Source organism: Ostrea edulis, chromosome 1 (assembly GCF_947568905.1).
Source record: "Ostrea edulis chromosome 1, xbOstEdul1.1, whole genome shotgun sequence".
Classification (NCBI taxonomy): domain Eukaryota; kingdom Metazoa; phylum Mollusca; class Bivalvia; order Ostreida; family Ostreidae; genus Ostrea; species Ostrea edulis.
The window spans coordinates 39,946,503-39,970,518 of NC_079164.1; the positions used below are offsets into that span (position 1 = coordinate 39,946,503).

Here is a 24,016-nt window from a genome sequence, read left to right on the forward strand (position 1 = left end):
GTGAAGTTTGTCATTGTTCTTCCATTTTGTCAAGGGCTTGGTCAATCTCTGACAGAATTCAAATCCAATTACAAACCTGTATCTTTTTTCTGTTGTTTGGTTCTTGCAGCGGGATTTCTGTTTTTCAATGGGATTTAAAACCTTCTTAAAATCTTCAATGTTGACATATCAAATTCCCCATCAAGAATTTGCTTCTGGGTGTCCAATTCTATTTCTCAACATCTTTATTAAATAGCCAACAAATTAAAAAGAAGTCCATATAGTTCTTCTTTACCAGTGTATCAAGTATTTATTAACATTATCAGTGTGTGTTATAACTTAAAGATATGAAAATACCACAAAACCATTTTTTACAGTGGTTAGAGCATCGCGCTCAAAATCACACAGCCTCTCACCTCTGGTCGGTGCGAGTTCGAATCCAGCTTGCGCCGGTGAGAAAGTTTCCCAGTTTACTTTCGAAAGGTCGGTGGTATCTTCCCAGGTACATTGTATCTGGGTTCTCTCTTCCACCAAAAACAAAAAACAAAAAACTGGGCGCCACCAGACAGCTGAAAAATTGTTGAGTGTGGTGGAAAACATCAATCAATCAATCAAACAGCCAAACAATACAGGAAATTTGTGTACTTTTTATCCTTGTTTTATTATGGTCTCTTATGTAAACAGGAAGTAATACTAAAATGTAGTTCCGTAACATTGTTTTAATGGAATGTCTCCATAGCAAGTTAGTTGATACAATATTTTTTCAGCGTATTGAGTCAATCAAATTGCGTGTTATAATTGTAATTAAATCATATGATTGAATCAAACATCGACACCAGCTACTAGAGCTTATGAAACGATACCAGTGGAAGTTGACCATCCATCTTACAGCAGGTAGAGAGCAAGACTTTGTCGAAAGTAATTAGAGACATCATCTTTCATTTGATAGTCAAAAAATAATAACCTATCGTATCAACTGGGGAATTGGTAATTCATTTTTGCCAAATATTGGGAAAATCAAATGTTACATTTAGCTCCTAAGCACGTGGTGTGGTCGAGGTAGCTCAATCGTATAGCGTTTGCTTCCTAACCGGATGTTTGAGCCCTGTACTGAGATGTAAACATAGATACTGATTGTTCCTTCGCCAGATGATCGGAATAGAGAGGCTAGAATCTCGGGTCTTTCGGATTTTACCTTTAAAATGGAGGTCCAGCTTTGTCGCGACATGCATTGGCACGTTAAAGAACCTCCCTGCTACGGTCCCTAGTGCTAAGCATACATGTAGGTCTAAATTCGCGGTTCTTCTCCTGGAGCTGGTGATCTCTCAACGGGAGTGAAAAATTCTCGACGGGACGTAAAACAAACCAATCAAGCAAGAGATAAATATCTTTATTGACCTTGTTTGCCATGATTCACTTACAGGTGTTCCTTGCCCTTCAGAATTTGGATAACTCTGTCGTGTGAACAAAAGGTACCAGTCTTGAGTGTTTTTCGATATGATGTCATCAGAGCGATATCACTTTTCGTTATGTTATGTATTCCAGATTTTAAAAAAGTTTTCGCGAAAATAATGTTAGAATAGGAACATTAATTCCTTATATGCTACATAAGCAGAATATGTTCAAACGAATATAATATGTATATCTGTCCTTAATCAAATGAAACAGTATCGTTTCTAAGTATACAAAAACTGCAGTCCAATGTGATATTAAATAAAATATCAAATATGCAAAAATACATCCTTTCCATCAATACATTATCATTTGTATGATTCTTACACAGAATTAAAATTTATCAATTGATGCATTTAAAGTAAAATACTGTCCCATAAAAAGCATTCGCAGATAAATCTCCTAAACCCTAACTGACAACCATTCCTTTTCTTTCCATGAAAATGAAAGCTGTTAATCTAGCACACTTTTATTTACCTTTATCACAGAATACTCTCACATAACTGGGAGAAAAATACCTTTGAAAAGTTCCATGGGGAAGCATACATTTCTTTTAGGAAAAAAATACTTGTAGTGATTTATGAGATCGGGGATAACTCATCAGAGTTTTACTGCACGTCTTCAATATTTCATTCAAATGTAGTTTGATTAAAAACCGTACTTATTTCATTTATGACATCCTGACAAGAAAAATAAACAAGAATTGCAGTAAACATATACTAATGATTTCCGTAAGAACATCCATCTCTAATACTGTATAAATCATTACAGACGAAATATGTCCATTCATGTCATCTATCATCTATTCTTTTACATTTTAACATCATTTTTATGTCAGATTCTAATTACAAATTTAGTCACTGGAATTCTAACTTAAGGTAACTCCATACTCGCAGTTTTATCTTATATAAGTTTAAAATGTGTATTTAATTCCATTCATTAGAGTTAAAACTAACAAATTATCAAATAAAATGCAAAGGTCCTCAATACTCATACTTTTTTAAGATGTGAGGCGTACATAAACAGAATCATACATCACCGTCAGAAAATTGCATTAAACAGTGTTATTAAAATTCCATACAAACTGGTTATGACGATATAGTAGCATTCATAACAATTTCATGAAACTGTATCTTCACAAAAAAATACAAAATGTCTGTAAAAAATAAAGGAAATCTATCGCATAATAGATTTGATAAAGAAATCAATAGAAACAGATTAATTGCTCTTGGATTCAATATTTTGAAACGTATCATTGATTATTTATCTATACCATGCATAAATCTAAATAAATCATTGATTTTGGAAAAACCTGATGACATCACAGAAGGATAAAATTACTTCAAATGCTGTTGATGTAACATTACGTCTTCATTGCAAGAATACACCTCACTACCATAAAAGTGTCCCTTTTGCATACTTTTCCCGTTAACATAATCAGAAACGTCTTCATTATCCATATTCGAATTTGATGTCAACGATGATGTTTGTCCAGGCGATTCTTGTACATTACATAACACTTGTCCTATGTAACTCATGTCGAAGTACTCGTTTTCTGAATCATCAGATTCTGATTGACTATCTTTTTGTCTGTCGTGAACTGGTTCCTTGTCCTGTTCAAAGATCGTATCCGGAGGTAGTCCTGGACATGGAGATTCGTCTATATCCGGTCTTTTCCCTGTATCATAAACAGATTCTTTGCTGTATTGTACTCTCAGACTTACATGGTTGTAAATCCCAAATGTCGTGTGAGCATATGTGTCTTCCGGTTGACGCTCTCCAGTCTGCGGAGTCTGTAAAGCACTAGGAGAGGAGGGTCCATCGTTGTGTAACTCTGGAATATCGTCCAGTTCCTGTGTTTCTAAGAAGAGATGGACGACACAAGTTTTAGTCATGATCCCTTAATAATGTTTTAATATCTTACCAACTTTTGTAGACAGTTAAAATCAAACATTCATTGCTGTCTGATTTCGTCCATAGTCGTGCGCCGATTGTAAACTTTTGAATATTTTAGCTTCTTCTTTCCGTGGCCGAGTGGTTAGAGCATCGCGCTCAAAATCACACGGCCTCTCACCTCTGTCGGCGTGAGTTCGAATCCCGCTCGCGCCGTTTCCCAGTTTACTTTCGGAAGGTCGGTGGTCTCTTCCCAGTTACATTGTATCTGGGTTCTCTCTTCCACCAATAAAAACTGGGCGCCACCAGATACATGGAACTGAAAAATTGTTGAGTGTGGCGGAAAACATCAATCAATCAATCTCTTGAACGACAAAACCAATTCTAACCAATTTTGGTATAAAGCATTTATGGGTATAGAGAAACAGGTGCTCAACCATTGTGCATGAAATATTGTCGACAGGACGTAAAGGAAACCAAAAAGCAATCAACCAAGTGAACTATCGAGCCACCGGTAATCGGACCGTCACATTCCTCCCTCCTTAAATATATTCAAATCTTAAAGACATCAATCCGGGAATTCTTTTCTGTTCACGGCACCAAATGTAACAGGAATAGGGAAAATGCGCTGTACCAGACCGGGATTCGAACTTGGGTCCCTTTAATCTCTAGCAAGGTGTTCTGCTGACTGAGCAATCATGCCACCGGCGATCACATGTATAACCAAGCAAACTTATAAAAATTTGGATATATTCACAAATAAATTAAACTCGTGTCATTCCCTAGAACAATCATCCCATTAAGGGTTTTTATAAGTCACCAGCTGGACATGTCGTTACTTGGAATGTAAATATTGTTGCAGATGATGACCTGCAATCACAAAGTTTAAGAGGTCAACCATTCAGGGAGCATCGGTCTTAAAACTTATATAATAGAATTTCATTTCCATTACCAATTCTATCGAAGAATACTCCAGACGCTGTGCTAAATATGAAAGGCAAAGTCTTAACATGGATCAACAGTATTAGAGAAATATTAAAATCGCGTATTACACACTTAACAAAGAGAATAGCGTACCATGTATCCCTCTCTGTTTAGTCAATCAAAAGTGATGAAAGAAGTAGATATGTTATACGTGAAATATGTGATGGTTCCAGTTGACAAGCTTGTAACATAATTTTTCCATGTTAGGCTACTTATTACAACTTTATAAAACAGGTGAAGATAACGAACAATGACCAATCTCATAAATTCTTGAAACAGTACAAAATCTAGAAAAACCTGTTGTTGGTTTGAATGCTGTCTGTCGTATTTCTTACAAATGTTTGGCCCATTTTTTCTCCTCCTTCTAACAGTTCAAGACATATGGGCCCCAACATAGGATACCGGATAAGTACTCCTCCTATGCACCTGATACTACTATTGCTGTTTCCAGGGCTTCATGTTTGTCCTCATCTCGGGTTCCGGGTTAGAATAAGTCCTCAGTACCCCTTGCTTGTTGTAAGAGGCGGCTAAGTGGGGCGGTCCTTCGGATGAGACCGCAAAAACCGAGGTCCCGTTTCACAGCAGGTGTGGCACGATAACGATCTCTCCCTGCTCAAAGGCCGTAAGCGACGAGCATAAGTGATGTCTCCATATAGTGAAAGATTCTCGAGATGGACGTTAAACAACATTTAATCAATCAATCCTGATTTCAAATTTGTATTCATTTTAGGATTTATGAAATCACTATTCGCTACCTTTATATTCAACATATGTAGTTATTGCTTACCTTTCTCAACTCTTTTCCATTTGAATTTGTTCAAAAGTCTGAAAACAATGTTGAAAGCAAAGATGTCAGTCAACAAAACAACATCCATAAGCATGACATGTACTTGTGTGCTATGAAAATGCCATAATATGAACCTTAACATAAGAAAAAACGAAGGTCCGCACAATATCAACATCGTAATTTTTTATATGTGAAATGCATACACATAGATGTTTTGTGTGAAAATTTTAAAGTAGTGATATTTTGCGGACCTATTCGAATATCTTCAACAGTAGTTAAATTTTATGAATATTTCTGGAAATATGTGTTCCGTACGTATTTTGACTACGTCAATGTAGTAGAAATGCGACACATTTTCAAAGTTTCGGTTTATCATTTAGACAAGTGTATCTCTGTCATTAATTGGCAATGTATTATCTACTTCATTTTTTAATAATTATGGGGACCAAATATGATACAAAACGAACTTAGTTCTTTACCAATACAACCTTTCACTGGGTCAAACGATGCCCGACATCTTTCATACCGATTCTTAAGCAGTTTTTACACACTAATTTTGATTATGCATTGCTCTATTTTCGTGATCAAGGTATGTGGGTGTGACCAGTAGACAGGGGATGCTTACTGCTCCTAGGTATCTGATACCACCTCTGGTATGTCAAGTCCGTGTTTGCCTGGCTCTCAATGTTGTATTTTTTAGAGTTCTGAGATGAATCACTGTTCGTTATCTTCACATTTTCGTAAACTGAGATATCAATAACCGAGTTAATCATACCTTAAACTTGAGATGCCAATCAGTAGAATAAGTATAGCTGACATTAGGCAAGGAAGGACAACATTCATAAGATATCTTTTGTTAGCTGGAATGAAATGAATTGAAAATGTCATTTTTATTGAATGAATTTATCAAGCTCATATTTCTCTTTCAATTAACAATGGTCCAAAACCACATCTTCGGTTTGGTCGTTCAAGGTCTGATAAGATAATACATTTTCTTCAACTGAATATTCAAATATTGTCTACGAATTTAATAATGACTAACAGTTTTACATTGATAATCCTCATATGGATTTCCGTCAGATCGGTCGTCCTGGTGGCGGATAAATCCGTTATTATACAGGTAAAGAGGTTACCTGAGGCCAGTTCTGTGTCGCGGATGTTTTCATCGCATGCTTTTCTTTCATCAAAATTAAATCATTAAGGGTATCTTCTCGTTCATTGAACAAAACGGTGGGAAAATACGCCCCGATTACGAAAGTACCGCAGTATTGTGAGATCCGATACCGATCATTGCATGTATCTTGGCTGCAAATACGCAATTCATTTCTACTTCATTTCATGTACAATAATTATGTTTACAAAATAAAGAGTCTGGTTAATTAATCAGGTTCAGATTTTCTGAAGTTTATTAGATCGGGATCGAAATCAAAATATTGTTTTTGAACTGCAACGCTTTACGCCGGCATAATTTCCATTAAGCGCTAACGCGCATTATGAGGTTTGCCGGTGTGAAGAGACGCAATTCATACCTTCATACACAATTTGTTTGTTAGATATACGGGCAATTTTAAAGACCCAACTTTAAGTTAACGCCTCCAAATTTTACCCGTGTCGTGATCAATGATAAGCCGCCGGTCAATCAAACTTTTAACAATAGAGCTTAGGTTGATTGACGTTTGCAGAGACCGTGGTCTACAGCTACCTGTGAAAGATGTTTGGATAACAATCATGGCTAATGATGACCGGCAGTCTTTAGATCTCGAGGAAAGCCCCAATATACCTGAGTTTTGATAGCATTGACTCGCACATAGAATATTTTAATTTCTAACGCCCCCTATACAATGCAATTTATCATCGTATTTTCTCTCTCCATCTTTATACATGTATTATAGATTAAACAATCAGAAATCAAACAATAATAATAATTAAAAAAAACAACCAAACAACCATAAGTTATTGGAATATTTTCTATTAATGTGGCTTTATATTTATAAAAACATGAAAAATTCTTTATTGGCGCAGCACAGCAACATGTGTAATGGTTATATTGCCCGTGCGTAAAACTGTTACAGTAGTTTAAAAAAATTCTTCTCTTTGAGATACCACATGGATTATAAATTACACAATCAGAAATCAAACGATAGTAAAAAAAGCATAAATAAGTTATTGAGATATTTCTATTTATAATTTATCACGGCTTTATATTGATATAGAGAGAGAGTTACTGAGATATTTCTATTTATAATTTATCACGGCTTTATATTTAGAGTGAGTCAGAGAGAGAGAGAGAGAGAGAGAGAGAGAGAGTTGAGATATTTCTATTTATAATTTATCACGGTTTTATATTTATAAAGAGAGAGAGAGAGAGAGAGAGAGAGAGAGAGAGAGAGAGAGTTATTGAGCTATTTATAATTTATCACGGCTTTATATTTATAAAGAGAGAGAGAGAAATGTGTAAAACTGTAGCAATAATATAGATGAAATAATATTGCATGGCAATAGTGTTGCATACGTATGACAATAATTACTCAATTAGTCAATGATTGCTACGCCTCGGTTGACAATGGTTTTTTCGGGGTGAAAATTTTAAATGTTACCCTCAACTACATGCAATATTTATATATTATTACCTGAAATATATCCTGTGTCATTACCTGAGATATAACTTGTGTTATTACCTAATTATTACCTGATGTAACCTTTGTTTGTACCTGTGTCATTACCTATGTTTTAATTGTTGATATTACCTGTTATTACCCATGGTGTTGCCTGTTTAATCACCAGTGTTGATACTTGTGTTATTAACTGTTCTATCACCTGTGTTATTACCTGAGATATAATCTGTGTTATTACCAGAGATATACCCTGTGTTATTACCTGAAATATAATATGTGTTATTACCTGAAATATAACCTGTGTTATTACCTGAGATATAACTTGTGTTATTACCTAATTATTACCTGATATAACCTTTGTTTGTACCTGTGTCATTATCTATGTTTTAATTGTTGATATTACCTGTTATTACCCATGGTATTGCCTGTTTAATCACCAGTGTTGATACTTGTGTTATTAACTGTTCTATCACCTGTGTTATTACCTGTGTTTTTACCTGTGTTATTATTTGTGATGTTACCTGTTTTATCATTAGCGTTATTGTGCTATTAACTGTACTATTACCTCTGATATTACCTGTGTTATCCTTCAGAATAATACAATCAATTTCATTGGTCGAGGGCTGGTCACGTGGAGGGAGACAATTCGTGATGTCTCCCTCACGCACAGGGTGACAACTGTGTTGTCTCCCTGTAGAAGAAACTTATATTGGCACAAGCGAGAAAGCTCTATTAAAAAATAATTGAAAATATGCGGGATCGTTAATCATAAACTTCACCATCAACATTAGCGCTCGCAAATAACAATCGAGAAGAAAAATATTTCCATTAAAATGCAATTTTGCATTTCACTTTATGTTTACGTTTTTGTTTTGAAATACGATACGAAATGTATACGTTTGACGTTATGTTTTTGCGTCATTCTACTGTGATGTCAAAATTTAAAGTTTTCTCTCGTTTAAGGGTGTACTCTCGTGGTACTTTTACCACGAGTGAGTCTCCATACTTTTTAAAGTCGTAACTGTGGGGATGCGTGTGTTTTATATCGTATGCACAAAGAAGAACATCAATATCTGTTTTTATTTGTAAATAATGTTAATAAAGTAACAAAAATTAATTACAACATGACAATTTTTTATTCATCTTCTCATTTTACGACATTCATGATGACGTTACCATTGTAAACAAACTCAAGCTCAAAGACGCATACTGTACCGTGTACGATGTCGCATTTAGTCTATTCTAAAGCAGTCCATAAACATACATGGGCGATTCGTTAGAAGTAAAACGGCAGTTATAGATCAGGCTGCATCCAATATTCTCACAAGTGAGTGGCAGACAAAGAAAATTACAGACCAACAGGCACAACCACGCACATGGTGACACACTACAGTACTGTACATATTGTCAGACGAGAGGGGGAATGGAGGGATGTTAGCGATGTAGTACCCGAATCAGAGGCTGCTGATATAGTATTGAATAAATTTGTAAGTTTTTCAACATACAAGAATTTTTTTATGAAAATAAAATCTACAAACTATGTAGTTCTGTACCTAAATTGATCTGCGATCTTCCCGATCCCACCTAGTCGGTCATGAACGAATCTCGCTCCTAACGTTCAATGTATCATTATTGGAGCATCATTTTGATTAAAAAGTGTAATCTATATCATTGTTTAAAAAATCGCCAAAGTATACAGCGAATTTAATTCATTAAAAAGAGTTCAAAGGGAAAAGGGGGTACATACAAGGAAGGGAAGATGCCTATCAATGTTGGGGTCAGAAGGTCAAAGATCAAGGTCACAGTGCATGGAAATTAGAAAATGCTGATGCGGGGCATATGTTTTACACATTCTGTAGTTATCAATGAATTAGTATTGTATATATGCATATATTATTTATGTTTTCTGATTATTTATCATATAATGAAATAAATATATAGAATTTGTTTTATAACAAATCGTATATTGTTATTGTTTAGAATGTATATCAGTGTAAGAAGGGGGTGGGGACACAAAATAGTTCAAATCTTTGTTCCAATGCACATTACCCCACACATTTTTTTTCATTTAAATTAAACAAAAATATGATTCAAATTTACATTAGTAACTTCAGTAAAAGTTTGATACAGATATTCTCCCTAGGTTGAATTTTTGATGAAATAGGTCTTCAATTTTGTGTGATATTTTATACAATTATGTTAATTAATACATGATTTTTTGTAGAATTGGTGATATATTTTATGTAAAAGTTATTGAAATAATCAGTATGCTTAATTTTCATAAAGTAAAAGAAAGCCAAGATTATTCTGTCCTTAATATTTGTTTTATAGTGTGTTTCTTGTGAAAATTGATGATTTTCATGAAATATTAAGTTTCAGCAAAGGGGCAACTTTGAGGGACTGTAATTCTTTAAGTCCACACTAAAATACTCTTTTTTATGTTTTAAATGTCTTTCGGATAAAGATGTATCAGTTAAAATGGTTTATCAAAAAAGTTTGATACTGCTGAAAAAATTCAAACCAGGAGAGAACATCCTTAACTTTCTCAAACCTCAATGTTTTGCTTTCGTTAAGATATATATGTAATAAATGTATGACATCGAGTGTAAAACAAAATGATGTATGTAGTTGAGGGTAACATGAATTTCAGCCCTCGAAAACTATTAAAAAGTTATCAGAATTTTCTGCAGAGAAAGTTGTTACGAATTCATTGACATTTTAGATAAAAAAGATACTTGGTAAAAGTCAATAAATGTGTGATCGTTTTTGTAACATTCAATTCTTCAGGATAATAAAACTATTATGGACTGTTTAGAAGGGGGACATCACAAATTATCATGTCTGAGTAGAGTTATCGCCTCGGGCGCATAGGCGTCCTCGGGTGATAACCCTACTCAGACCTGCTTTGTGATGTCTCGCTGCTAAACAGTCCATAATTGTACATTATTATATACTTTCAATTTCATCTCTTCTTTTTTCTTTAAAAGTTTGCGGGCATATATCACACGATATATGCCCGGAAACATTCAGGCCCGCAAACATTACGTCACAATCAATACACTACGCCGTTAATTTTCAAATTTTTCGTGTTTTTCATCTTTTACTCAGTTAAACCAATAAAGAAATTGTTAAAATAAAATTATTATTAGTTTCTAAATGAAAATGAAAGTATATGATAAAAAGCTCGGTCCGTCTACGCGCCAAAAACTCGGTCGTCATATTTTCCCATACAAAGTCTATAACCTATAATTATTATTTGTGATATTACCTGTTTTATCACCAGTGCTATTACCTGCACTATTGCCTGAGTTATCGGCGTGGTTGACTGTATGATTAGCTCCATACGGGTTTTTTGCTGTTGTCTCCGTTTCTAATTTTAAAAAAGAACAAAAAGGCTATGATCAAATAATATAGATTAGATTTGTATCATGAGGTTTAAATAATAACGATGTATTGCTTTGGGTACTAGATACATTTAGTATGATAAAAGATAAACTATTAAGTTATATTGTACGAGGCCCTCGTATATTCCATGTACTTTTAGAAAAGGTGAAAATTAAAGTTCTGATACATATCTCATACAATACACAAGAAACATTGGTGCTAGAAAGATTTTGGGAAGTGTAAGAACTAAATATTTTAAGAAAAGGTGTTCCAAAGAATCCCTTTGTTTCATACCAAGCGAAAATTACAACGCGATGGCTGGCAAAATATAGAGAAATTTCGATCAAATCCGGAGATGAACGAAGTAACTGAAAAGAATCGTTAATTATATGAAATAACTATTTATTGGTGGCTCATTAATGCAGCTTATATAAGGTTTTTACTTAATTCGCAATACCAAAGTCAACAGCAGGCTATATAAAGTTAACTCTTGTCCGATAGATCGATACAAAAATACGTTTGTCTGATCGATCGATATACTAGTACTACATCTCGACAAAATATAATTTCTTTTCCGTGACGTTGCACGTGAACATTTCTGATCTCTACAGTTTTCGTAATGTTACGTGGTAAAATTCTTATATTTGAATAAAAAAGAACTCTAAATGGGATACATTTCACAATACAGAGCGAGTTATCCCCCCTCCCCGAATATAGAGGGTGCACAAAAAGTTGCGGTCAACAATTTATAGCGTCAATATAAGGATTTACGACATCTGCTTGCAATTAAGTGCCACTTAAAGGGACATGGATACGATTTGAGCCGAAATTTTTAAAATTTTATTTTTCCATTTTTAATGTTTAGAGTGCTTAACTAAGGTATTTCTAATGGTTAGCAAAACCTTGAATATCAGTTGTCAAGGTACATGAGAGATACAGAGCTCACAATTCCTTGTTATATAGACAAGGCTCGTGCCTTGTTTTTGTTTACATAGGTTAAATATATCAGTAAAAGTTCATTTAAAGCAGATGTTTTTCAATGTACAAGTTAATTCTGAATACAATTGTTTGGCACATCTCATTTTCTTTTAAACATGCTATTTTCTATTAAGCCATGTATACATGTAAACAAAAGTTACATGGCACTAGCCTTGTTTACATTTCAAAGAATTGTGAGTGATGTATCTCACTTGTAACTTAACAACTGATATTCAAATGGTTGACCATTAGAAATACTCTAGTTAAGCGTTGCAAACAATAAAAATGGAAAAATTAAACTTGAAAATTTTCAGCTCATATCGTGTCCATGCCCCTTTAAGGTATTTTTCTGTAATTCGTGAAAAATAAAATGACTGCAAAATAATTTTAGTCACTGATTTTATTGATGTGTCCACTGTGTGATTTTTTTCGCAGACAATGTTGGGTCATGATGTAACAAAGTCTGTATTTAGATCAGGATCAAGATATCTTTAGCATATCATTAATTCTTCATTATCAATTGTAATCAATATTTTGAACGACCAACGCATAATCAGATATGCAGAACTTACATGTGCAACCAACGCATGTACATTCTATATTGACAGGTCTGGGGAGGGAGGATCGAACGTTACAACACACACACACACACACACACACACACACACACACATCTTTGGTTTAAAAAAGTACGAGAGAAAGATAGAGCGTATGGTATTTATAGTTTCCCGAGAACATCGTTACTGCATTGATTGTCGGATAAAAATCTAAATTTAAATACTTAGGGGGGGGGGGGGGGGGGGGGCTCCTGTAAGTTTATGTCATCGACATCGAATTTCATACTGATTGTTATTATTTTCAAAATTCGTCAAATTTAGTTTTATGGGGGAGGGGTGTTTATGGAAATTTGTGAATTAGCATTTATTTCAGACATTGATAATACACCCCTTAGCAATAAATGCTGTAAATTCTTCGTCATTTTAAATTCTTTTTTGAAGATTTTTTTTTTATTTAGTACATGTAGCTAACCTATTTAAAACCAATGCAGACGATAAAAAAAGAGATAATTCTAATCAACATATAAACAACTTAATCCTCTGGTTCATCGTCCTCCTTGAAAATTTTCTAAATCCGCGCCTGGTCAATGTTAATTACATGTACATGTATATCGAATCCGTATTTAATGTAGTTTTTCTGTAGAAATCTGGTTTGTTTTTGTTTTTTCACGTGCGATTCAATATTTTGAAAATATTTCTTTTATTCAAATCAAGTTTAATATATTGCACAGCTCGACCAGCATTGCAGTTACGCAGCATTAGGAAGGTAGAATGGGGACTACCCCAACAATTTTTTCGACATTGCTCTTTTTTCCGCTTTTATTACAGGCAACGTTGCCCATTTTTAAAGTTCGATCTATTGGCTGGTCCCCGGCCTTTTCTTTTAAATAGTGATAGTGAATTGTAGTGGAAATGTAATTAAATTAAGCAAATAATTGAAATGAAAGATCAATTTGAACCCTTGTCCCTTTACCCTAAAATATTAGGATTTAGAGCTTTGACTTCTTTTTAAATTTTGCAAGATAATAATTTCCACGCAATTATGAAACCAAATTCTTCTCTAGCTGCCAACCCCTTTATTTTATTTTTAATGAAAAAAAAAAAAACCGATGCAACGTGCCCGATTATGTTATTTCAGCGTGCTGTACAGATTACATGAACTTCTAAAATTTTCGGATTCATTGTATTACAACTTGGACAGAAATAAACATCAGATATGGCTGTAACTCCCCCTCCCACCCCCACCCCAGTTTTATGTGAATCTTAGGACCGCCTCGATAAGCACGATCCCCAAATTGCGATGTAAGGGGAGTAACTGCAAAAATGTAGCCCAAACATATCTGTAATTAAAGAGTTCACTTAGTTTACCACTGATTTCACAAAGAAATGGGGGGGATCAAAGTACAAGTTTACTCTGCCATGCCCAATTTTCTGAAACCCTGATATCGTTCTCTTTAATACTTCACTAGTTTTAGTAGTGATATTTTTCTACTAAAAGTTCCCATCAGTAAATGTGGGGAGAGACCACAAGGCTAGTATATTTATTTTCCCATAGCAAATAATAATATGGTCTACTTATACTAGTAAAATAATCCGCTTTGACACAAACTCGCACAATACATTAAGTTTACACACTTTTCTAAACTCTTATATCGAAATACATGGTCACCCATTAGATTTTTAAGGTTAGTTTCATGACAAATATTCACACGATACTCAATAAAAATAATGCTCCAATTTGATATGTTACGTGTATGCCTCTGATCTGATCACGTTCTTCTTGTGCTTTCGAATGCACCGCTTGTCAGACAGTGCATGCGTAAGATTATTATTGTTTTTTCCTGACGTTTAAAGTTTAAAGTAATTCGATCCTCCAGCGATTTAATCAGATTTTGCAAAATCAATGCTTTATTTATATTTATGCATGTTAGGAACGTACCTTTTGTTGGAGTCTTTTTCGAAAGTTATTGTTAAACTTTTGTTAAAAATGAAATATTTCAAAAGTCTAAGTTGTAGATGAATAAGCAATGATAAGTTTCAAAATATTGAATCCAAGGGCAATAACTCTGTATTGATTTCTCTATCGAGTCTATTATGCGATAGGTTTCCTTTATTTTTACAAACATTTTGTATATTTTTGTGAAGAAACAGTTTCATGAAATTGTTATGAATGCTATGATATCGTCATAACCAGGGGTTGGTTTTTTTTGGGAGGGGGGGGGTTAAATTTTAAATTGATTGATTTATTGTATCTTGCTTAACGTCTCACTCGAGAATTTTTCACTCATATGGAGACGTCACCAAGACCGGTGAAGGGCTTCAAATTTAGGCCTATGATCGGCGCTTACGGCCATTGAGCAGTGAGGGTTCTTTAGCGTGCCACACCTACTGTGACACGGATCATCCGTTTTTAAGGTCATCTCTGAGGACCCGTGACATCACATCTGATGCCGAGCGTTTGGCGATGGAACTGTCACTACCTGTTTTAACGACTTAGGTCTGTCGCGGCCGGGATTCCAACCCCGAGCCTTCCGCATGCGGGGCGAACGCTCTAACCTCTCAGCCAAATCGCAATTTTCTGACGGTGATATATGATTCTGTTTATGTATGTCTCACATCTTAAAAAGTGTGATGACCTATATATTTTATTTGATAATTTGTTAGTTTGAACTCTAATGAATGGAAATGAATACACTTTTTAAACTTGTATCAGATAAAACTGCGAGTATGGAGTTACCTTAACATATTTTACCACGAGTTATTTTTTTGTGGTCATAAAAAATATATAAACCTTGGTAAAAAATAAATAAATAAAATAAAAGACTTCATACTTTATTAGAACAGGCATCTGTCCCGCAGAAACGCATGCGACTTATGAAATTTTATTTCATATAATGGGCCGGTGTTGTATAGTAGCCTTTCCCCCTAGCCATCTTTCCTCCCGGAAAAATGGCTATATAGTAGTTTTTCCCCCGGAAAAATATAGTAGATCTTCCCCCACGGAAATGTGGCTATATAGTAGGATTTTCCCCCTTTATAGCCAGATGACCCCCACGGAAAACCTACTATACAGTAGATTTTCTCCCTTCTTTTCATTCCGGTTACGTTTACGGCGGACCATTCCCATACATATTCTTTCCATTCTGAAATTAATCCTTTTCTGGCTATTCATTTCTTTTATATCCTTAATGGATAGTTAATTTCCGATTTCCTTTGGTTGGGGTTTTTGGAAATATATATTAATTCAACAAACATTGTTTAATTCAGTCGAATGTTATGTAAAAAAAAAAGTCATATACGTATTTAGAATGTAAAATCAGAATAGTTCGTACTTTTATAACAGCACCTATTTAGGGAACTCAGAATTGGTTAACTAAACGGATATTAAGTATTTATCGTTCGAGGAATCAAAATTGTCTCTCTCCAATTGATTAACACAAAAACTTTTCATACAGATAGTGGAGTAAACTTAAATTCTACAACTCTGTTGATTGTCTACCCCTGATTTCAAATTGCCGCTACTAAGGAATCAACTCCCTCTCTCGCTAGACATGGTTCTTTACACCTCATTAGGGGGAAGTGGGATTTTTCAATTGAATTAGATGTTTTTGAGAGGAAAGTTTTCCCCCAACTGTTCTCGGGTCATTGGTGGATTAATAGACGTGAACATGTTATCGATATAATTGTAATTATTCCAGGCGGTGCAACTCAGTCCCAGCTGTACTGCCAGTACTTTGATTTATACATATTCGTTTACAGAATGTCTCCATAGATCAATTTATTTTGAATCTGACAGATGGACAATGTCATCATATTTTATTCCTATACGAAGAATATTCTGGAAAAGTTTTGATTTTTAGTATGTATTCCTAAAACGTTTTTAGCTCGCTCAACTGAACTTTTCTGATCACCTCTTGTTCGTCGTCTGTCCGTCTGTAACCTTTCCACATTTTCGACTTCTTCTCCAGAACCACTGGACCAATTTCAACCAAACTTGGCACAAACCTACCTGGGGGTAATGAGGATTCAATTTTATTTAAATGAAGAGCCACAATAACAGCCAAATAGTAAAAATGCATTGACAACTTTTAAAAATCTTCTTCTCCAAAACCACTGGACCAAACTTGGCACAAAGCATTCTTAGGTTCAATCTGTTTAAATGAAGGGTCATCGGGCCTCTACAAAGGGATATAATAATCAAATAATGAATTTTTTGTTGTTACCTTTGATTTTTTTTTAATTTATTTATTTATCTATTTTTTTTTTTTTTGGAATCAAAGTACTGGTATAATGATAGTTTTGCTAAAGTTTGTTTATTGCTAGGACCTGCTGCTCAGATGAGCGATGTTGCTTATGGGCCTCTCGTTACTTTTTAAGTTTCATATAACAATTTTATAAAATTGTAGGATAGAATTATTCAAGTGTTAAAACTGCAGTCCTGCAGTTGCATTCATGTGCGTTTCCCTCTGATTTGTGGATTTTATGTTAATATTCTTTTACAAATAAAATGAAAAGGTGACTATTCTTGAATGTTTCAAACTTATTTCTAGAATGCAGCTGGAAACCCTATAGATATTCATCTAAAGGTGAATATAAGAGATTCACTAATTTTCTCTCTAATTTGTCTCCTTGTAAAATGCCAATACCTTGCTACTTGAGGAGCCGTTTTCGGAACATAAATTACGTAACTGTTCTCCGATACAGTTTAAAGTCTTACATGAATTCAGTATAACATCTTATAAATACCATTTATAATAAACAATTTTAGGTCACCTGGGTCACTCAGGTGACATAATGCTATTGGTCTGCGTCAGTCGTCGTCCCTTGTCCATCGTCCGTCTAGCGTTAACAACTTCTCAAAAACTACTGGACCAATCTTTTCCCAATTTGATATGTAACATCTGTAGGAAAAGGGAACCAGAAAATGTAAATTCCATTACCACCATCCCAAGAAGCCTTAATGTTGGGGTAAAAACTGTAAAAAATATGCAATTCTTTAATAATCTTCTCTACTCCTAGGCATATAGCAGACTAACTGAATATATGTTAATGATGAGCCAGAAAGCCTCTACCAAAATGGTAAATTTCATGACCTCCGGGGCAGGGGTTCCTGAGTTAGGGCGTGGCCATATTAGTCATATAGTGAAAATGCATTATTCCTTTGAACATCTTCTCTACTACTAGGCAAATAACAGACAAACTGAGCATATAGTAATGATGTGCAAGGAAGTCTCTAACAAAATTGTAAATTTTATGATCTAACAAATTGTTTATTTTGTAAAACAGGCTGCAGGGTTTCAGGATGGGGGAAGAGGGATGGGGGTAAAATGGTCAAAGACAGTTAATGTTTATAGTGCTTAAAATCTTATTTCTAGTTCTTTTGATGTTATATGAAAACTAGATAAATGAAAAGATGAGGTGATGAAGATGCTGCCTACCCGAGTAATACTTTTGGGGAAAGACTTCTGGACGGGGGGTGGGGGTGGGGGTCTGAAATTCCGTCTATTAATCTGCCACAATATATTGCACACTGAATGCATTTGTAAAGAGGTTATATATGCAGTCTACCAAATGATTCAATTGTAAAGGCATTGGGGGATTATACAAAAAAGAGCCTTTCAGACAGGTCTATGCATGGGCTCAGGTGGCCGTTAACGCCTATTGGCCTCTTGTTAATTCAAGATATCGATACAATCAAGACTGCAGAAGATCATTGAACATAAAGATTTACTCTGATACATTGTGGCTTACTCTTTGTTTACCACCCCCCCCCCACCCCCCCACCCCCCAACCCCAACCCCCCACACGCATATATATATATATATATATATATATATATAGTTTGGTATGAAACATCTGGGGAACGATTCCCGCATCCCTGAGGCCTTTGGGGCGGGGCAAAAACTGCCAAAACTTGACCAATTCTCAAAAATGTTCTTTTCTACAACCGCGTATATTTAAAGAAAACTAAATGCATAGTAATGTAGAGCAGGAAGGCCTCTACCAAAATTGTAAATTTCATGATCCCCGGGGTAGTGGTTTTGACCCCAGGGCAGGGCCAAACTTACTATATTGTGTTTACGTGTAAAACCCTTAAAAATAAAATCTTTAGTGCTGTTGATACTACATTGAAACTAAATGGATATTTAGAAAGAGCAGATATTCCTTTACCAAAATTGTAAATTTGAAGATCCCAGGGGTAGGGGTTTGGTATTACGGTGGGCCAAAATGGTCAGTTATTAAATGTGTGAACAATAGAAATTATTAACTTCTTGATAACTATCATTCCAATTCTTTTCAAATTTGGTATGAAGTATCTTCGGAAAGGGTGGGGGGGCATACATTGTAAATTTCAGGATTCCTGGGGCCTTAGGGGCGGGCAAAATTGCTCAAAATTGACTAATTTTCAAAACATTCTTCTCTACAACCGCACATATTTAAGAAAAACCAAATGCATAGTGACGTAGAGAAGGAAGGCCTCCACCAAGATTGTAAATTTCATAATCCCCAGGGTGGGGGTTCTGACCCCAGGATGGGGCCAAACTTAGTTTATAATATTTGTGTGTAAGTTTGTTGATACTGTATAATGTAACTGCATACTTAGGAATAGCAGAAAGGGATGTACAAAAATAGTTAATTTTACAAACCAGGGTTTTGACTCTGGGATGGATCCAAATTTACTCATGTTTTAATGTTAATACACCTATTATATTATTTAAAGCTTTTCATCAGTGTATGCAATTTTGAGGGCATTGAAGAACACATCTTGTTTTATACTGTTGCTGAACGTTAGAATTTAGCTTAGATATTCAGTACAGGAATTTTTTCGTACTCAGGTGACCGATAATGCCTGCGGGCCTCTTGTTTAGAAATCAATATCTAATTTGAAAATGCAACAATTCTTTAAGGAAATAACAAGAGAAAACAAGAGATGTTTGTAAAACACATATGCCCCCATAGTGCAAAATTTAAACACACATCATTTCATTGAGAGTAATATCTTCCTATGTCAAGAGTGGATTGACCATGTGACCTAACAATCAATAGGGGTCATCAACTCCTGAAGATGTACCAGTGTACCAAGTTTGATGTCTGTCAAGCAAAGGGTTCTCAAGATATTGAACGGACAGTATATTCCTATGTCCAATTTGACCCTTGACTTTTGACCATGTGACCTTAAAATAATTAGTAGTCATCTTCTCCTGAAGATGTACCAGTGTACCACGTTTGATGTCTGTCAAGCAAAGGGTTCTCAAGTTATTGAGCGGACAGTATATTCCTATGTACACTTTAACCCTTGACCTTTGACCACGCGACCTCAAAATCAATAGGTGTCATCTTCTCCTGAAGATGTACCAGTGTACCAAGTTTAATGTCTGTCAAGCAAAGGGTTCTCAAGATATGGAGCAGACAGTATATTCCAATGTCCAGTATGATCCTTCACCTTTGACCATGTCATCTGAAAATCAATAGGTGTCGTATTCTCCTGAAGACGTACCAGTGTACCACGTTTGATGTCTGTCAAGAAAAGGGTTCTCAAGATATTGAATGGACAGTATATTCCTATGTCCAGTTTGATCCTTGACCTTTAAACATGTGACCTTAAAAAACATAGGGGTAATTTTCTCCTGAAGATGTACCAGTGTACCAAGTTTGATGTCTGTCAAGCGAAGGGTTCTCAAAATATTGAACGGACAGTATATTCCTGTCTAGTGTGACCTTTGACCATGTGACCTCAAAATCAATAGGGGTCATCTTCTCTTAAAGATGTACCAGTGTATCAAGTTTGATGTCTGTCAAGCAAAGGGTTCTCGAGATATTTAATGGACAGTATATTCCTATGTCCAGTTTGACCCTTGACCTTTGACCATGTGACCTCAAAATCAATGGGGGCCATCTTCTTCTGAAGATGTACTGGCGTACCAAGTTTGATGTCTGTCAAGCAAAGGGTTCTCTAGACATTGAATGGTCAGTATATTCCTATGCCCAGTTTGACCCTTGACCTTAGACCAAATGACCTCAAAACCAATAGGGGTCATTTACTCCTTAGGATGTACCAGTGTGCCAAGTTTGATGTCTTTCAAGTAAAGGGTTCTCAAGATATTGAGCGGACATTATATTCCTATGTCCAGAGTAGATTGACCCTTGACCTTTTGACCTGAAAAACAATAGGGATCCTCTTCTACTCATAACTAACCCACATATGAAATATCATTATCATCAAGTGAATGGTTCTCAAGATATTGAGCGGACAACACATGGTCTACAGATCGACCGACCGACCGACAGGTGCAAAACAATATGCCCCTCTTTTTCAAAGGGGGGCATAAAAATAGTCTGCATAATCATGTATATATACTTTTATGGTCTCCTTTATACATTGCATATACTTAGTCTACTTAAGGAGGTACTCTACATCGTCATAATGGTTGACTTCCTTTTAAAACATGGTGGAAAATATAAATATATTTTTATATATTTATTTATTTATATAATTTCGTATGCATTATACTTTCTCAGTAATACCGTAAAGTATATATCTAAAATGTATCTCTACGAAAATTCATGTATCTACATTCAAAATATCGGCAATATACACTTTTCGATACTCATATTTATGCAATATCAATATTTGTTGTACAAAGCCCGACTGACTTTCCATAGTCTGTTTTCTAAATTCATAACCATAAACCTGAAGGAGTAACCCTGCTATGGGGGAAGATCTACTATATAGTAGACTTTTCCCCCAGGTGGAAAGGCTACTATATAGCCATTTTTCCGGGGTGTAAAGCTACTATGTAGGAAAGACTACTATACAACACCGGCTCGTGACGACCCATACTAATCTGTCTTGCCTTTGATTTATCATACCGATGTAAAACTTCCTATGCCAGAAAATTCTAAATTTTGCCTATTTTATTTTATTCACGTCATGTTAGATAGAGATCCACTCTATAAGTAAATCATCGTTCTGAACTGACACATTAAATATGTACTCCTTGGTGATAATTGTGCTCTATAGTTCTTCTTGCAATGATTTCTCCAATTTGTGTTTCCATCACTTGTGTGAAATTATAGGTAATGATTCTAAAATAGTCGAAATTCTTAAAATACATCAATGTTTTATCATTTCATTGTGCTCCATTGAAAATTCATTTGTTTTTAAAACATTTTTTAGATTGCTAGACAAATTTCTGAAATAAATTAAACACTTTTCTGACCTGTATTTGTACAGTTTAGACTGGTCTCATTACACAAACAGCCCCACCCTCTGTCACAGTACTCTGATGGTGAACAGTCACATATCTGGGAACATCTACGTCCGTAGTGATTAGGTGGACAGGGCGAGGAGCAGTTATGGCTCCAGTATCCGGGCTCGCATTCTGAAAAGATCACCAATGTTATACTAACTTCCAATCTGTATAACACTTATCAAAATATTTCATGAAAATGGTTATTTTAACACATTCTCAAAAACATACCCACACATGTGTTTGCAACTTGTACATAATCTTTGCAGCATGTCATAAATGTTCTGAAATTACATATCGTCAAATGAAGGAAATTAGTTACCTGTAAATCTCCTTATCAATAGATCTTTTAAGCAAAACAAAAACCATATTAAAAGTATGATATATTTACTCATTTCCACAGATATTCTCTCCAGTAAGATATTGACCAGATATCCACGTAATGTTGAAGATCCACAAACACAATATCCTCAGTTCCGTCATTTCCAACCCGATGTGGTGAAACACCTCACCGTACTATCAGTTAAACAATTTTTGGTGTCTATCATTCGCTTCATTGTCACAAAACACGTGATTTGACTGACATCATGTCACCGCTATTCCAATACTTCATAGTACCTATATCAAAAATGTACTGCGTCTTGCCATACACGAGTCGGCTTGTGGTAAATATCGGAGTGGAGTGGAATGAAATCTGTATTTAATATTTCCAGTTTTGAGATATTTTGATAACAGCTATATCCTGCTTGATTATGAGCAGGGTGAGTTACCGATTTCACCGCCTTGTACCGAGAGTAACATTCTTTCCATGTTCTCATATTCTAATTGCAAATCAAACCCAATCAAATAATTTTTATTCAAAGCTAGACATGGTATATACATGTAACAATACAATACAAATGTTATAGTTCCTCTGTGAACTGTCCATATTCATGTGGATTTTGTGTACTAAATTGTATGGTTATTTAAAAAAAAACCTGACATACTAAAAAGAGTCTCTTAAAACAGCATTCAATGTAAATAAATTTTCATTTTCAAATACATGTAGGCCTACACTCATAAACTTATTATCACCCAATTTGTTGAAAAACATTTCCTTTAAATTGCTTTTTGTATCTCAACATAGATATGGACAGTTCATAGGGATACGGCTGTCAACTTGATTCTGATATCAAATTATTACGTATTGCATAACAAAATCTTTTAACGCTTTTTACATCAAAATGTTTGTATTAGTTTTGTCTTGGAAGCTGTTTGAATAACAAAATATCCCTGTTCCGTGTTACACTGTACCGAACAGTCCTTGTAGAATTCACATACGGGTGTATCCAACATTTTCTCTCGTTGTTTTTTTTTTTTTTTTTTTTTACTTTTTATGCATTTTATTGTAAAAAGGTTGTTAAATATTGTTTCCTGCAAACCTCTTACGCAGATGATATGCATACATCTAACTTTTAACAAGTATTGACTGTGTAGATTATTCCAGAGTTATATTTATTCCTTAAAAACTGATAAAAACTGATATTCAAATCTGTGATTATTTAATACATATATCTCAGTCCTCTCTTCTCCGCTTCCCAACTGTCCAAGACAAAATCCAACATCACGTCGGATTTCTTGCCTCCTTGTGTTCATGTAGCGGTATCAAAGGGAAGAGAGAAATTGTTTGTGTTATGTCCCATCGAGAATTTTTCACTCATATTGAGACGTCACCAGCTGTAGGTGAATACCCAAACTTCCGTCAGAGTTCGTTTGCTTACAAACCAAACTCTTCCATTTAGGCATTATGGGATAACGATTTCTTAAGCCGCGTATACTGTGTGACGTCACTGTAGAATGACGAAAAAACATAACGTCAAATGTAAACAGCTTTCAAAACAAGAACGTAAACATCAAGTTCATTACTTTACACTATAATTTGAACAGTCTCCCTACTTTTTAATGATCTTTTGATCATTTTATGTTTAAAATAAAATCCATACTTTTATATTAATGCTCTTAATGTTAATATCTTCAAAATTTTAACTACGAACTACTTCTTTAGTGTTATTTGCCTGCGTGATAATCGCGGACTCACAATATACAAATCTGTATATTGTACTGCGTCACATAGGAGAGGTCTATTCGAAGGTGACG

The 24,016-nt window shown here is 35.0% G+C and overlaps 1 protein-coding gene across 1 annotated transcript in view; it reads right to left on the reverse strand.

Moving 5' to 3' along the window:
* LOC125663534 (protein draper-like) overlaps positions 1-22,429 on the reverse strand; it is a 46,904-nt gene extending 24,475 nt beyond the window's left edge. The window contains exons 1-2 of the mRNA XM_056148475.1: positions 22,272-22,429; positions 22,112-22,164 (exon numbers count right to left, since the gene is read on the reverse strand). Coding sequence (XP_056004450.1) covers positions 22,112-22,164; positions 22,272-22,363 — 145 coding nt within the window. The 5' untranslated portion in view covers positions 22,364-22,429. The remainder of the gene's footprint in view (positions 1-22,111; positions 22,165-22,271) is intronic.
* Positions 22,430-24,016: the final 1,587 nt, after the last annotated feature.